The 15,404-nt window shown below is 35.6% G+C and overlaps 1 protein-coding gene across 3 annotated transcripts in view; it reads left to right on the top strand.

Annotated features, from left to right (window-relative positions):
• ANKRD31 (ankyrin repeat domain 31) overlaps positions 1–15,404 on the top strand; it is a 127,609-nt gene that overhangs the window by 15,821 nt on the left and 96,384 nt on the right. For all 3 annotated transcript variants that reach the window (XM_022594713.2, XM_022594678.2, XM_022594698.2), the window contains exons 4-7: positions 4,882–4,922; positions 8,532–8,608; positions 10,127–10,170; positions 13,353–13,973. In XM_022594713.2, the coding sequence (XP_022450421.2) occupies positions 4,882–4,922; positions 8,532–8,608; positions 10,127–10,170; positions 13,353–13,973 (783 nt within the window). The remainder of the gene's footprint in view (positions 1–4,881; positions 4,923–8,531; positions 8,609–10,126; positions 10,171–13,352; positions 13,974–15,404) is intronic.

Genomic DNA, 15,404 nt, shown 5'->3' with positions numbered 1-15,404 from the left:
ATTGGGTCTTGCCGTACCTTTTCTTGTTCTTTATAGGTGCTATGGCAAGCAGTTTTTAAACTTTACATAGAAATTTTAAAAATTTTGTTTGGAGAGTTTAGTAGTATGTATGGAGAGATAATTGGAGACATTACTATCAAAATTAGGAGGTATGATAGTTAATTTTATATGTCAACTTGTCTGGGCCATCAGGTGCCCAGATAGTTGGTCAAACATTATTCTGGGAATTTCTTTGAGGATGTTTTTGAATGACATTAACGTTTAAATCACTGGATTTGGGTAAATCTGATTGCCCTCCATAATGTGGGTGGGCCTCATCCAACCAGTTGAAGGCCTATATAGAACAAAAAGACCAGCTTCCCTAAGCAAGAGAGAATTATCCAGCAGACGGCCTTTGGACTTTATCTATACCATCAGCTTTCTTGGGTGTTGAGCCTGATGGCCCACAGTGTAGATCTGGACTTGCCAGTTTCCATAGTTACATGATCCAGCTCCTTACAATAAATCTCTTTCTATGTATAAACATATCCTGTTAGTTCTGTTTCTCTGGAGAACCCTGACTAATATAGCAGGCATCATTGATCTTACTGTAATCATTTTTGGATACTGGAAAATACTTGTTTGATAGGGAATAATGATTAATTCAATCTTGTGATTATTACCATCAGGCTGCTTCTTCCATCTTCTACTCACTGAAATGCTGTCTAAGAGGTATGAATCCAGGTTGAATTCACTTTTCCTCTCCGTTAAGCAGCTTCCACCTTCCACCCTTATCCATATGTAGTGGTGAAATCAGTTAAAATGAACATTTAAGAGAACCTTGAAAGGGAAACAAACAAGCACAGGCTTGTTCGACAACTGTGTAATGGAAGAAGGATCATGGTTGGCAAGACCAGAGCTCATGGAGAGATTATGTATATATATATACTGCAGGGTCTTTTTTCTTTTTTAATTTATTTTATTGAAGTACAGTTGATTTACAATGTTGTTAATTTCTGCTGTACAGCAAAGTGATTCAGTTATATATATATATGTATATATACACACACATGCACACACATATTCTTTTCCATTATGGTTTATCACAGGATATTGAATATAGTTCCCTGTGCTATATAGTAGGACCTTGTTGTTTATCCATTCTATATGTAGTAATTTGAATCCTGCAGGGTCTTTTTAAGCCCCAGTAGGCAGGTAATACTCTCTCTTGCTAGCTACCTCTCTGATTCATGAATAGCTGGACCACTCAAATTCAAGGTGAGTTTTCAAAACTTAGGGAACCCCTTGACTCTATTATGCTGATCATTAATGTCTTTGATATCCTTTTCCTGACTAACCCATCCTGACCTGCTTTAATTCTTAGGGTCCTAGAATTGCTGTCTCTGCCCAGAGTTGCAATTGCTTAGGAATATTTTGGGAAGGAATGGATGAAAACAGGTCTTTGGCACCTTACTCAGCCAGAGTAAAGATATTTCTCATTCAGTGGTTAAATAACTTTGTGTTCAAGTTGTATTTAGATACTACTCAGTGGAGTTTTAAATGATCATTTTAGCATTACTAACGCTGAAGCAATGTAGAGGTGGTACCATATGTCCAGATCAAACTCTCTAGAAGACAATCATGTGGATATTTGGAAATAATAAAAAATATTTGTATAGATAACCGAATTTGGCTACCTCAGTCTGAGAGAAAGGTATTTTAAGCAAACATTATCAATAATTCATCAAGATCACTAAAACGCTGACTATCAGGAATGTGTATTCTGTTCTGCGGAATGTGAGGATAGTTTGTGTGAGACATCTCATGCCTCATGGAGAGCCAAGGTTGGTCAGGCTGATCAGGTTGGCCAGGCTTCCATTCCTCTCCCAGTAATCCATGATTCAGTTGAAGAAAATGATCTCAGATAGTAGAGTATTGTTTTCTGGTTAAGGACATATAAACAGATTTGCTCCTTTCCCAGATCCTCTAAATTAATACAGTTAATTTAAACCTTCTTTCACCTCTCACATCCCACCCCCAACAGATTTTTTTTTAAATGTCTGCACTTTATTGCCCTCGTAGGGGCAGGAGAAAAATGTCACATGTATCAAAAGCATAGATAGCTATTTGTACCCCTTAAGAAAGAATTGATTGAAGTGTATCCTTACATTTTGTTAATCAACAAATGAACAGCTCCAACCCCCATTATATTCCGAGGCATTACCTCTTGAGGGGTATTTCTACCTATGGAAGAGGAAAAAAAAAATCAGCTGTCAGGAGCAGACTTTCTGCTTACTTGCTCTCTTATCTTTTGTATTTTCCTTATGTGGGTAGGGTCAAATGAAAAATTAGCCCTCAATTGGAAAATTTACTGGTCCTTTAGTAAGATGAATGAAATGAGTGTTACAGATACTTGAATGAATTGCTTTGTGAAGACTCAGAAATACCAAGTAAGTACATAAGTGTACCCTGTTTAATTAATCCTTGGGAATATCTAGGTTTACTTTCTTTTTTTTTTTTTTTTTAATAAATTTATTTATCGTATTTGTGGCTGTGTTGGCTCTTCGTTGCTGTGCACGGGTTTTCTCTAGTTGCGGCGAGCGGGGGCTACTCTTTGTTGCGGTGCGCGGGCTTCTCACTGCAGTGGCCTCTCTTGTTGCAGAGCACGGGCTCTAGGCACGCGGGCTTCAGTAGTTGTGGTGCATGGCTTTAGTTGTTCTGTGGCATGTGGGGTCTTCCCGGATCAGGGCTCGAACCTGTGTCCTGCATTGGCAGGCAGACTCTTAACCACTGCGCCACCAGGGAAGTCCCTAGGTTTACTTCTTGAAATTCCTTCTTCACTCTGGACCTCTGAGCTTTTTGCAAAGTCTACTTAGGAAGTATGTATATGTGGAACCAATGTGATAACCTTGAGCACTATAAGGATGCACTATCAATAAATAACAATGAACATTATTAATTGGAGAGGATTTAAGTTCTCAGATTACTTTGTGTTTTCTTGTTATTATGGCTGTTTCAGTGATCAAAAATGCTTGGAAGTTCAGGCTAATGGCTTTACATATTTTCAGAAAGCTTTATTATTGATCATAGAAACAAACATAGAGGGTCTCCCAAAGAGAGATCTTTTTGTAAAGATCTTCTTTGATACTAATAATATATTTAAGGTAAGAATTCCTTTTAAAGCGATGAAAGCCAGTGTGCTATGAAATCTTAAAATGGAAACATTTTATCAGAACATTTTAATCTTTTTTGAAAGGGACACAACAACTTCAGATTTTCTGGCATGACTTGAGAATTAGGCAGAATCCATTAAGCATTTAACACTGTAACACAAAGGTTGTATGATTTTTGGCCCTCAGGAGAAATATTAGAACTCAGAACCTGACAAGAGTGGCTCATCAGAACTATTATGGATTAATGAACTAAGAAAAGGGAAATGCTAGGAATAAAAAGAAGGAACACTCCCTTTCTCTTTACCTAAGTTCCACAAATTCTTTTACAGAAAGAAATTAAAACAAAATACTAAACATAAGAGCCAAAACTATAAAACTCTTAGAAGAAAACATAGGGGGAAAGTATCATGACATTCAATTTGGCAATGATTTCTTGACTATGAAACCATAAGCAACAAAATAAAAAATAGATAAGCTAGATTTCGTGAAAATTAAAAACCTGTGTGCATCAAAGGACACTATCAACAGAGTGAAAAGATAACTCAAAGAAAGGGAGAAAATATTATTTGTAAATCATATATCTGATACAGGATTGATACACAGAGTATATGGAGACTCTTATAACTCAACAACAGCAAACAACTGATTAAAAAATGGGCAAAGGACATAAATCGACATTTAGTAAAGAAGATGTAGGGAATTCCCTGGTGGTCCAGTGGTTAGGACTTGGCGCTTTCACTGCTGGGACCCAGGTTCGATCCTTGGTTGGGGAACTAAAATCCCACAAGCCACTGCAACGTGGCCAAAAAAAAAAGAGACATGCAAATGGCTAATAAGCATATGAAAAGATACTCAGTGTCTTTAACCATTATGGAAATGCACATTGGAACCATGATGAGATACCATCTCACACTCATCAGGATGGCTATTACCAAAACAAAATAACAAGTATTGATGAGAATATGGAAAAATTGGAATTCTTGCTCATTGCTGGTGGGAAATGTAGAATGAAATGGTACAGCTGCTATGGAAAATGGTATGGTGATTCCTCAAAAAATTAAACGTATAATTACCATATGATCCAGAAATTCCACTTCTGGTTATATACCCAAAATAAGTGAAAGCAGGGACTCGAAAATATATTTGTATACCCACACTCATAGACGCATTACTCACAATAGCCAAAAGGTGGAAGCAACCCAGGTGTCCATTAATAGATGAGTAGATAAATCAAGTGTGGTACATACATACAATGGAATAATATTTAGCCTGAGAAAGGAAAGAAATGCTGATACATGCTACAACAAGGATTAACCTTGAAGACATCATTACTAAGTGAAATAAGCCAGTCACGAAAGGACAAATATTGTATGGTTCCTTTTATGTGAGGCACTTAGAGTAGTCAAAACAGAGACAGAAAGAATCATGGATGCCAGGGGTTGGGAGAGGAGTAAATGGGGAGTTAGTGTTTAAATAGGTATGGACTTTCAGTTAGAGAAAATGAAAAAGTTCTGGAAATGGATGTTGGTGTTGATTGTACATCAATGGGAATGTACATAATGCCACAGAGCTTTAAATGGTCAAAACGGTGAATTTTATGTTTTATATATTTTACCACAATAAAAAAAGATACTAAGAAAGAATAACATATCTTAAATGTTAAATTTTTAGCTTGTTGCATTAGCTTAGTATTCCTCAGTTGGAAAAAACTACTGTTTTTTCTTTCTAGCAACCTCAAGATGAAATGGAACAAAATGAAGCTCCGTTACAGTAAGTATAATGATTTGGGCATTATTATATTATAGATATTTTTTGTCATTTTACACATATAAAATAAGTGTTCTTTTTCTTAAGAGTTTTAGAGTTATTGTATATTTTTGAATAATTGTCCCTTTAGCAACATAAATATATGTTATTTTACGAACATTGTAGATAAGTTTCATTTCATGAGAAAGACTGAATCAGTTGATTCTCTAATATTACTTAAAAAGCAAATTTATAGCATAGCATGAGGGAAGAATTTGTAGAGCTTATTGAAATTAGACTTTCATAGAACTATTATACTTAAAGAGACCTTATCCTTTCAATTTTTTTTAAAACAATGGTTCTCAAAGTAAAGCCTGTAGACGCCCTGGGAGTCCCTGAGGCTCTTCCCAGAGGATCTGTGAGGTCAAAACTATTTTCATAATAATGCTAACACATTATTTGCCTATTTCATGGTATTGACATTTGCACTTACAGTGCTAAAGCAAATGGTGGATAAAAAGCTGGAGCCTTAGTAGGCATCAGGGCAGTGGCACCAAATAGGACTGGTAGTCACCGTATTTTTCACAGCCATGTACTAGCGGTTTAAAAAAAAAAAAGGCCAGTTTTACTTAGTGCATTTGATGAAGCAGAAAAGTTATTAGTTTTATTAAATTTCTACCCTTGAATATATATCTTTTTACGCTTCTGTGTAAAGTGTGATAGTTGTCTTAAGAAGAGCACTTGTGCACTTGTTTGAGTTATAAGATTAGTAAAAAAAAAAATAATTTCACCTTTTTTTTAACTTGGAAGTATAACTAACTGGTTATTCACAGTGGAGTATATGGCAGACATTTTCTTGAACTTTCTGGTAAGATCAGTGGAAATATTTACAAAGGTGACCTTTTTGAGATTTTTATGATGAAATAGATCAATATAGGGAAGAGCTGCATAACTCAGCAAATCAGTATTTTCTGAAAGACCAATGCATAATGTCACAGCATCACCCACAGACAAGTAAAATATCCATTCAAAGTGCAGCGTAAACCAATATAAAAGTTCATTGATTTTTGTTTCAATTTTCACATTTCCAGTAACCTTTAAGGAAATTATTGCTTTTAGAGTTTTGGTATGTTATCTAAAAAGAATATGCACTATTATCCTAAAAGGCTGCTAAAGTACTCCTTTCTTTTCCAACTGCATATCTGTATAAGGCCAGATTTTTGTAATATACTTCAAATAAAAAAATATATCGCAAGGCTTCCCTGGTGGCACAGTGGTTGAGAGTCCGCCTGCTGATGCAGGGGACATGGGTTCGTGCCCCGGTCCAGGAGGATCCCACGTGCTGTGGAGCAGCTGGGCCTGTGAGCCATGGCCGCTGAGTCTGCGCGTCCAGAGCCTGTGCTCCACAACGGAAGAGGCCACAACAGTGAGAAGCCCGCGTACCACAAAAAAATATATATATATATATATCGCAAAAGATTGAATGTATTGTAGCAGTTCACGTGGCAGCTGTCTTGCATTAAGCCATACATTAAAGAGATTTTTTAAAATGTGAAACAGTGCCACTTGCTCACTAAATTTTTTTTCATTTTGGAAAATGCAAAAATGTTTCATAACAATATAATAATATATTAGATTATTACTGTTACTTAAAAATTAATGATTATTTAACATTTTTCTCCATTTTAATTTCTAATATGTAAATATAAATAAATAGAAGCCACATGAACAAAAGCTCTTTGAGTTCCTCACTAAGTTTTAAGAGTGTAAAGGAGTCCAAAGACCAAAAGTTTGAGAATCACTATTTTAAAATAATCCTTTTACTGAATATATCAGCAATATAAGTTTATCTACAGAAGTGGAAAAAGAAAAAAGACTAAGAAAGACTAATGCAGCATCCATGGTCTCACAGCCTGGAGAGAACAATTGTTAACATTTTGGTACATTTTATTTTAGGCTTTCTATATATTTTTGTTTTGTTCATATTTTCTACAAAATTGGGATTATTCTGCAGATACTTTTGTTTCCTGGGTTTTTTTTCTTTCTTTCTTTTTTCTTTTGGCCACACCACACAGCCTGTGGGATCTTGGTTCCCTGACCAGGGATCAAACCCATGCCCCATGCAGTGGAAGCCCAGCCTCCTAACCACTGGACCACCAGGGAATTCCCCCTGTTTTCAAATTTTAAGTAGTGTTTATCGTAATTATTATTTCACATCATTAATATTTTATAAAAACATGAATTTTAATGACTTCATAATATTTCATTGTATAACTTACTATACTGTAATTCATTTAATCATTTCGCTAATATTGGACATGTATGTTGTTTGCAGTCTTGCCTAATATAAATAATTATTTTTTAATACCTTAGATGAAAGTTTGCTCTATTTTCAAAACTTCTGTGTTAAATTCTCTTTTATAATTAAGGAAAAAATTCTGCTGTTGATTCAAACTACGATTTTGTTTTATTTTAAATCAGCTTGTACTCAAAGAATCATGTTTTAGGGAAAAAAATGGCATTCTTTTCTATTTGCCTCATAGAAGTTATTCTATATGAGCAGTTTCATTTTCAAGATAGCGTATACTGATCACTTCTATTTTTTTAGGCAGGAGAGAATGTTCAATTTATTATTATTGCTTAGGATTCAAGTAGCTATGCCTGGTTCATAAAAACTGTTCTTAAAACAACTGGAACAAGAGGCTTTTTTTTTTTTTTAAAGGAAGATATCTTGATTGCATTTGTATAGTAAATTAGATTGAGAAAAAATAGTTAACTGATTGGTTTTCTTCAATCAACTTTTTTAAAACATCTTTATTGGAGTATAATTGCTTTACAGTGTTGTGTTATTTTCTGCTGTATAACAAAGTGAATCAGCTATACATATACATATATCCCCATATCCCCTCGCTATTGCGTCTCCCTCCCACCCTCCTTATCCCACCCCTCTAGGTGGTTGCAAAGCACTGAGCTGATCTCCCTGTGCCATGCAGCTGCTTCCCACTAGCTATCTATTTTACATTTGGTAGTGTATATATGCCAACGCTACTTTCTTACTTCGTCCCAGCTTACAGCCAACTTTTAATTATCCCAGGGTAGATGATCGAAATTGTAGATTAAGCATGACCTTTATTTTGCTCACAACCTCTTCCCTTCCGTAGTTCCTACCTTTTTTTCCCCTGCTGTGAAATACAAGAAAGGTAAATAATGTCTGAGAATTTTCTCATGAGTGACTTTCACTTACATCTCAAGCTATAATGACAAACTTTCAGTGTATTTGAGGATTTAAGTAGTCAGGCTTCATAAATTAGGACCAATTTTTCTCTCTCACTCCACCCTTCTATTTGGTAGACAGTCATCTCCAAAGTTACTTTCAGACCTAAATGTAGTTTAGCTTGTCTACACTCCTAAAGTTCATTCCTTAATTTTTTTGGCTCTCTCCATTTTTGCAGCCATTTGAAATTTAAATGTTAACAAATTGCTAGTAATTGGAGCAAAAAAAGTTGATCCTATTTGAAATTCCTTTAAATTAAAAAGAAGTTTAAATTGTATCTGAATGAGAAATAGTGGGGTTTTTTCCATTTGAAACTTTATATGTATTTATTAATTAATTGATTGATTTTTTTTTTTTAGGATTAGAAAAAGTTGTCCAGCGTTCACTGTGTCATTTCCCCAGGCTGAACTTTCACTGAACCACCAGAGTATTCAAGGTACACTTTTATGAGTAGAGTCATATAAAGTGAATTTGTCTTTGCCTAAAAATAGAAGGCTTAATTAGATATGGATTTATTTACAACTAGGCTGGTCTACTATACATTGCTTCCATACATTTTTACATATGAAATCAGTGTTGCTGTTTACCTTGGAATCATGCTGCTTAAAGTTGCCCATATGCGAAGAGCTCAGGTGCAGTCAATACCTACTCCTCCACATCTACTTTTTTGACTTGTAATTTGGGGGCTCAAATTTGAAAACAATGTTTGTTTTCTCTATTCATAGCATTCTTAATATGTATGTCTGTCTTTCTTGACTGGCAGTTAGGCAGGCCATTTACTTGATTTCAGCTGTATTAGAGGGTAGCTGTCTTTCACTTTGAAGTGCCACCTATGTATGTTGTATGACAGTGTAGTAAATATTCTTAGTGGTCATTGAAACTTTGTATTATAAGAAAAGGCACAAGGACGTGATACTTGAAGTTGAAAAGCTAAGTTTTAAAATCTCTGTCTTCTGATCTGTTGCTACTACAACAATAGCAGTACCACTTAACGCCATCACCAACTCTTGCATGCACTCCTAGTGCCTGGATTTTGGTCTGTAATATTATTTATTCATTATTTTAACAAATATTTATTGAACCTGCTAAGTGCCAGGTGTATGGGTGCTATGGGTGTACAAATGCCAAGCAAACCAGGGATCCTAAAAGGATAGCTGATCTGTCTTGGAGCTTGAAGATATTAGGATGGGTCTGAAAATCTTACCATTGTTGGAAAACAAAAATGCTTTCAAGGATGTCAAGGGGCAGTGCTAAAAGGGTAAAGAGCTAGGTCAATTGTGCTCCCACTGGCCAACCTGTGACAAATTAGCTGGGGAAAAAAACTAACATGATTTTGGTTCATGGAAATAAGTTTGTGAAAAAAAAATCATGAGTTCATAATGATACTCAAAAAATGTTAGTAGTGTTCAAAAGGTAGTCTCAATACAGGAAAAAAAAGCAACTATCGTAGAATGTTTAAAAATTTTTAATAACTTTAAGAAATAGAGACTTGTTGATACATGTACCTTTAGGACATCTCCTGATTCCTTTTGGCCGCTACATGAATGTTCCTTTTTATGCCTAACTCAACAGCATGAATTCATTTAAATTCTGTTACCTGTAATGGAGATGATAATGACACAGAGAAGGTAGATATGATTTTTCCATGTAGTTGCGAATACTTAGGATAACTCAGCCAAAGTAGAGAGGTTGGTTTTTAACTAAACTAATTCCAAACAATTATAATATTACCTGGCTTCATGTGAAATATTTTTTTAAGGAATGGAAGAATTTAATAATTTTATTGCCAACATACTTTTATATCAATAAATTGGTATAATATTTATTAAATATTTGATATATCACATGAATGAGGGAGTCATTTCAAGTTATATGATTAAGAAATGCTGAGTGAGACAATATGTTTTAATGCTTTAATAAAACTGGAATGAAAACATATAATGTTATCTTCTAGGACCTGAGGCTGAAGATCCTAAAGTGTTAACACACCCAGAAAAGGTTGGTCTGTATAATAGAAATTAGCTATTCAAATCTTGGGTTTAGATTTTTTAAAAAACATTATGTTGCTTAAAGTATCAAGTTCATTTAAGTTTTCCCCTAGGCAGGAATATGACTAAACCATTTCAATAGATAGAATTATGTAACAACCCATTTCAGTGTTTTTGTTTTTTTTTAAGGGGAATAATTTTCCAGTACTTTTCTCGTAAACTCTTGTATATCTGTCTTTGGAATAAAGCAGGCTTTCACTGTTCACAGGTTTTTTTGCGAGTTGCAAAAAATTTTTCCCTGCATTACCGCATTCAGTCTGGGCTGCCACAGTCAGACAGAAAGCGCGAGGACACTTTTCTTACATCTGTAGTGGAGACCCATTTCAGTATTTATTCTTCCTTATCTCTAATGAAATAGAATTTTCTTGATCTGTGTTTCTTATCTAGCATTATAAGTCTTTTATTCTTTATCTAGAGGAGAAGCATATAATTTAATATCAAACTAGTTGCTGAGATGTAATAGCAAAAATGCCTTCTGTTGCTTTGTCTATTACCCTTGTTCCTTTAATATTTCCTGCTGGATACTGCTTTCCCATCTTCCAGTTACTAATCAGTAACCATGTACCTGAGGGCTTGTTTTGGCTTTGCTTTCTGCTTGGTGCTATGGGAAATCAGAGGACTATAAGATTGGCTCTGCCCATAACAGACTCCAACAATCAAGGACCTCCCCAGGCCAACCCTGTCATACACCTGTACCTTACTTCATCTCAGGTATACCTTACACATTCCCACCTCCATGCCTTTGTTTAAGTCAGGAGCCAGAAAGCAAGGGAAAGAGCATAAAATTTGGAACCACATAGGTTGTGTTCCAAGGGCAAGTGTGTCATTTACATGTGTAATATACGGAAAGTGATACTCATTTCATAGGATTATAGTGAGGACTGAGAGCAGTGATGGCTCACGGTGTTTGGTACCTAGTTGGTGCTTAAGAAATACGTGTTTTTCCTACTTTTACGCCTTCACAAATCATTAATTTCTGGCTTAAGTTCCTTCTCCTCTTTGGATCTGTCTCAGATGACTGTGGTGATCTTGACCAAAGTAATTGCTCCCTCTTTAACATTGCTTATTCACTATATCAGTATTTCCCTATCACTTGCCTCCTGTGACATTAATAGATTTTCTGAGAATAAAGGATTTTTTTGAACAAAGAAGTTTAGAGAACACTGTATCCTAAAGTCTCCTCAGAGATTTATAGTGCACGTTTTGAAAAGTCTTGTAGTAAATAAATCTGTTTAACTTTGTTTAACCGAGCATTTTTCAGGCAATCTTGAAAACCCTTCACTGCCTCTCTTTCTTTCCCCCCAGAAAACTTATTCTTGTTACACTAGGGCTATGGTTTATGCCATTCATTTGAGTTCATGCAGTGTTTTTGACATTATTTATAGTTTGTTTATTTATTTATTTATTTATTTTATTATTATTTTTTTTTTTGCGGTACGCGGGCCTCTCACTGTTGTGGCCTCTCCCGTTGCAGAGCACAGGCTCCAGACGCGCAGGCTCAGCGGCAATGGCTCATGGGCCCAGCCGCTCCGCGGCATGTGGGATCTTCCCAGACCGGGGCACGAACCTGCGTCTGCTGCATCGGCAGGCGGACTCTCAACCACTGCGCCAGCAGCGAAGCACAATTTATAGTTTATTTAATGTCTTATGTATTAATGCCTTCAATCTTAATTTAGGAATTAATTTCCTTTAGGGCAGAGTTCTCTCTCTCTCTCTATATATATATATATACATACTTTATTAGATCTAAGGCCTTGAATTTAGTAGATATAAGGACTTCAGATAAGAGGGAGATCTTGAACGTGACTTCAAGAATGGATAGGATCCAGTTCTTCAATTCCTTCTAAATTTCTTTTATCTTTCTGAGCAAATTATAGTTTGCATTGCTAATAAATATATCTTATTAAGCTCTGGATGCTATGTACAGAGAATATAAATGGTGGCAGGTAGAAAAGGAAGAGAGGGAGAATAAAATGGTTTTCACTTCCCTTATTCAAATCAAATCATAGTATTAGAGGGCTTACAAGTTACAGTGCATTCTGGAAGAGTGATGTGTCAGTGAAGGTGGATTTGATTTTTAGAAACAGGCAGAAGTCACTGAAACCCATTCTGATATTTAAGGTCAAGCAAATTAACAGTTTTCAATGTTGAAAAAAAGTTTAATACCTTTAAGTTATTGAGACATTTTCTTGAATGGCTTATAAACAATTTTGAAAGCGCTTTCAAAAGAGGAAGTCTAATAATATTTTGATCATTGGAAATATTGTGAGAACAGGTATAACCTATTGAGGTGATGTCTTTGAAGATAATAGTCATTTTGTGTTTTGTAGTTTTGTGTTTTTTGTTTAAAACAACCATAAGTCAGAACCATTGATTTATAGCCAGAGCTTGTAATATTTACATAGGACTGTTTTCATTTCTCCTTTTCTCCTCCCTGACCACCTGTCCTTTGGCCTTTTTACATCACATTTACATATGCGTACAGAGGTGGGGAATAAAAGGAAGGTGAAACTACACCAATTTTATTCCTGGTTAATTAATAAAATTCAATAGGGATTTTTAGCAAGGGAGAATTTTTCAACTATTAACTGCAGTGAAGTTTTTAGATTATCTGTTGATTTAACTATCCATGTTATCTCTGGTCTTCCCTTAGCCCAGATAATTTAAACTTAGCTGAATAGATAATTTGCCATCTGTAATTATGGCCCGGCCAATTTTACCCTTGGTCTACTATTAAATGTTTAACCATGTGTTCACAGTCATTAGTAATTTGGTACAGGATAGTAATAAAGAGTATTTTTTTTTTTTTTTTGTGGTACGCGGGCCTCTCACTGCTGTGGCCTCTCGCGTTGCGGAGCACAGGCTCTGGACACGCAGGCCCAGCGGCCACGGCCCACAGGCCCAGCCGCTCCGCGGCACGAACCCGCGTCCCCTGCATCGGCAGGCGGACCCTCAACCACTGCGCCACCAGGGAAGCCCCAACAAAGAGTATTTTTATTTATGGAAGGGAGGAAAGTTGATAAAGCTTTTGGTGGTAACTTAGCAACATGATGAACTAGAAAACTAACATTTTCATTTTAAACACTTTTTTGTATATGTAATAATGATGTAAATTCTATTTGGAATATACAGGAACTAAGTAGAGACAGAGACTCTCCTGAAATAAGCCTTCTCTCAAGTACTACTATTAAAGAACTTGGTACATTTGCTGTAAAGGAGAACTTGTTAATAGAGCCAGAGAAGGAGCCTAGCAAGGACGTCACATTGACCATGACTTCTGAAGAAACCAAAGATGAAGAAAGCTCTCTTGAAACTTTTGTGTCTACCTTAGAAAAGTTACTGACATCACCAGAAATCACCCAGGAGGAAAGACCGATTAGAATAATGAGTGATTTTCAATGTAGAGAGTTGATGAACCCATTGAGCAATTCTTCGAGTTCCATATCAATACCTTTGACATGTCACAAAGATTTACTAGAAAACTCAAAGGATGATGCATTGCCAACTGAGTCGTTAGCAGCCTTAAACACGTTGTCAGAAGCCAAGGTGGAACCCATCTGTCACAGAAAAGAGGGAGATACCAGTCTCAGTGCTGGAAATGAATGTTTAGGAGTGGAGCCCAGTATGTCTCAGACTGATGAAGATTGTACACAAATAGCAGAGGTGAATTTTGAGACTCTTTGTTCTACTCAACCATTTGAACAAGATTCCAAGTTAGGTGAGCTACAGGACAAGCATCTTTCAGTGCAGCAAGTAAGTGCAAGTATGAGTCTATGATTTTGCCTTTTATAGTGACCTTTAACAAGTCTTCATTGCCCATATACTTTATTTTAAATTCAAACATTCTACCAACACTCAGAAGATACTTTTTGACTTTGAAGCATATAGTTACCTTTATTGAGGTTCCCGGGGTAGAGTTTTCAAGGGGTTAAAAGTTAAAATAGATAAGTTTCTCCTCTGAAAACCTGAGAAGATATATCATCATTACATTGCTTATATAGAAGAAGGAAAAAATTTGTTACCAGAATTTTCCCGGTTAGCTCAGAAAATCACTATGTCTGCCTAGGGTGCAGAGTAGAGGTAAGATACCCACATCAGTTTCTAGTTGGAAGTAAAATATATGCAATTGGACTGCCAGGAGAGGGAGAAAATTATGCCTGGCTTCAGTACAACTTTGCATACTGTGTCTGAGGATACTGTCAGGTGACACAGTTCTTAGGTGTAGAATTCCTGGACTATTACGCTTGGAGACCCTGGAGTGGCCTGTCACTTGCCAAGTCCCTTTTTCATGTTGACAATTTTTTTCTTTTTAAAAATTATCTTTATTTTTTCCTGATTATAATAGTAACACATCCTCATTATAAAAAAAAAAAATCAAACATTACAGTAAGAGGAAGTCTCCCACAATTCCACTTTCCAGAGATAATCATTGTTAACAGTTTGCTGCATGTCTCCATTTTTTTCTATGCATAATTCTATGTAAGTTTATTTTATATAAATGGGATTATATTATACATAATGCTTTGCAACTTGTTTTTAAAATTTAATAATACATCGTGGTTATCTTTCTGTGTCAACAAAAGTAGCACTACTTAAATCTTTCTACTTGTTGAATGGTATTCCACTCTATGGGGGTGGGTGTGTGTGTGTGTGTGTGTGTGTATAATAATATAATTTATTTAACCAATTCACTAATGATGGTCATTTGGATTTTTTTTTCTTTTCTTTTCTATCCTCCTTCTGGCTATTACCAAAATGCTCCTGTGAACATTTCTTGGAAGATTTAAATAACATAATACTAAGCTCAGGTTATAACATACACACCTGGAATAATACTGCATGCAGTTCTGGTCAAAAAATTTCAAAACAGATATAATGATATGTTTAAAAATCCAGAAAAAGAGAAACTAATCATGGGGATAGGGCATGAAGATTAAGTTAAACATTCCAGGATTCTAATCTAAAAAGAGGTAATATGAGTAAAGTGCAGAAAATTATGACTGGTATTGATAGAGTGAGCATGAACTTAGGAGGTCTTCAAAAAAAAGTCTACTTAGAAGTAGAAAAGAGATTGATTTAGAACAAATCAAAGTAAATACTCTTTTACTTAGCTATAATAAAAATATGAAACTTGTGGGACTTCCCTGGTGGTCCAGTTGTTAAGACTCTGCGCTCCCAATGCAG

Source organism: Delphinapterus leucas, chromosome 3 (assembly GCF_059928025.1).
Source record: "Delphinapterus leucas isolate spDelLeu-1000000601 "Yukka" chromosome 3, BTC_Dleu_Yukka2, whole genome shotgun sequence".
In the NCBI taxonomy this organism is placed as follows: Eukaryota; Metazoa; Chordata; class Mammalia; order Artiodactyla; family Monodontidae; genus Delphinapterus; species Delphinapterus leucas.
Note: the sequence above shows the minus strand (reverse complement) of the source record. Positions and strands in the feature narration are given on the sequence as shown.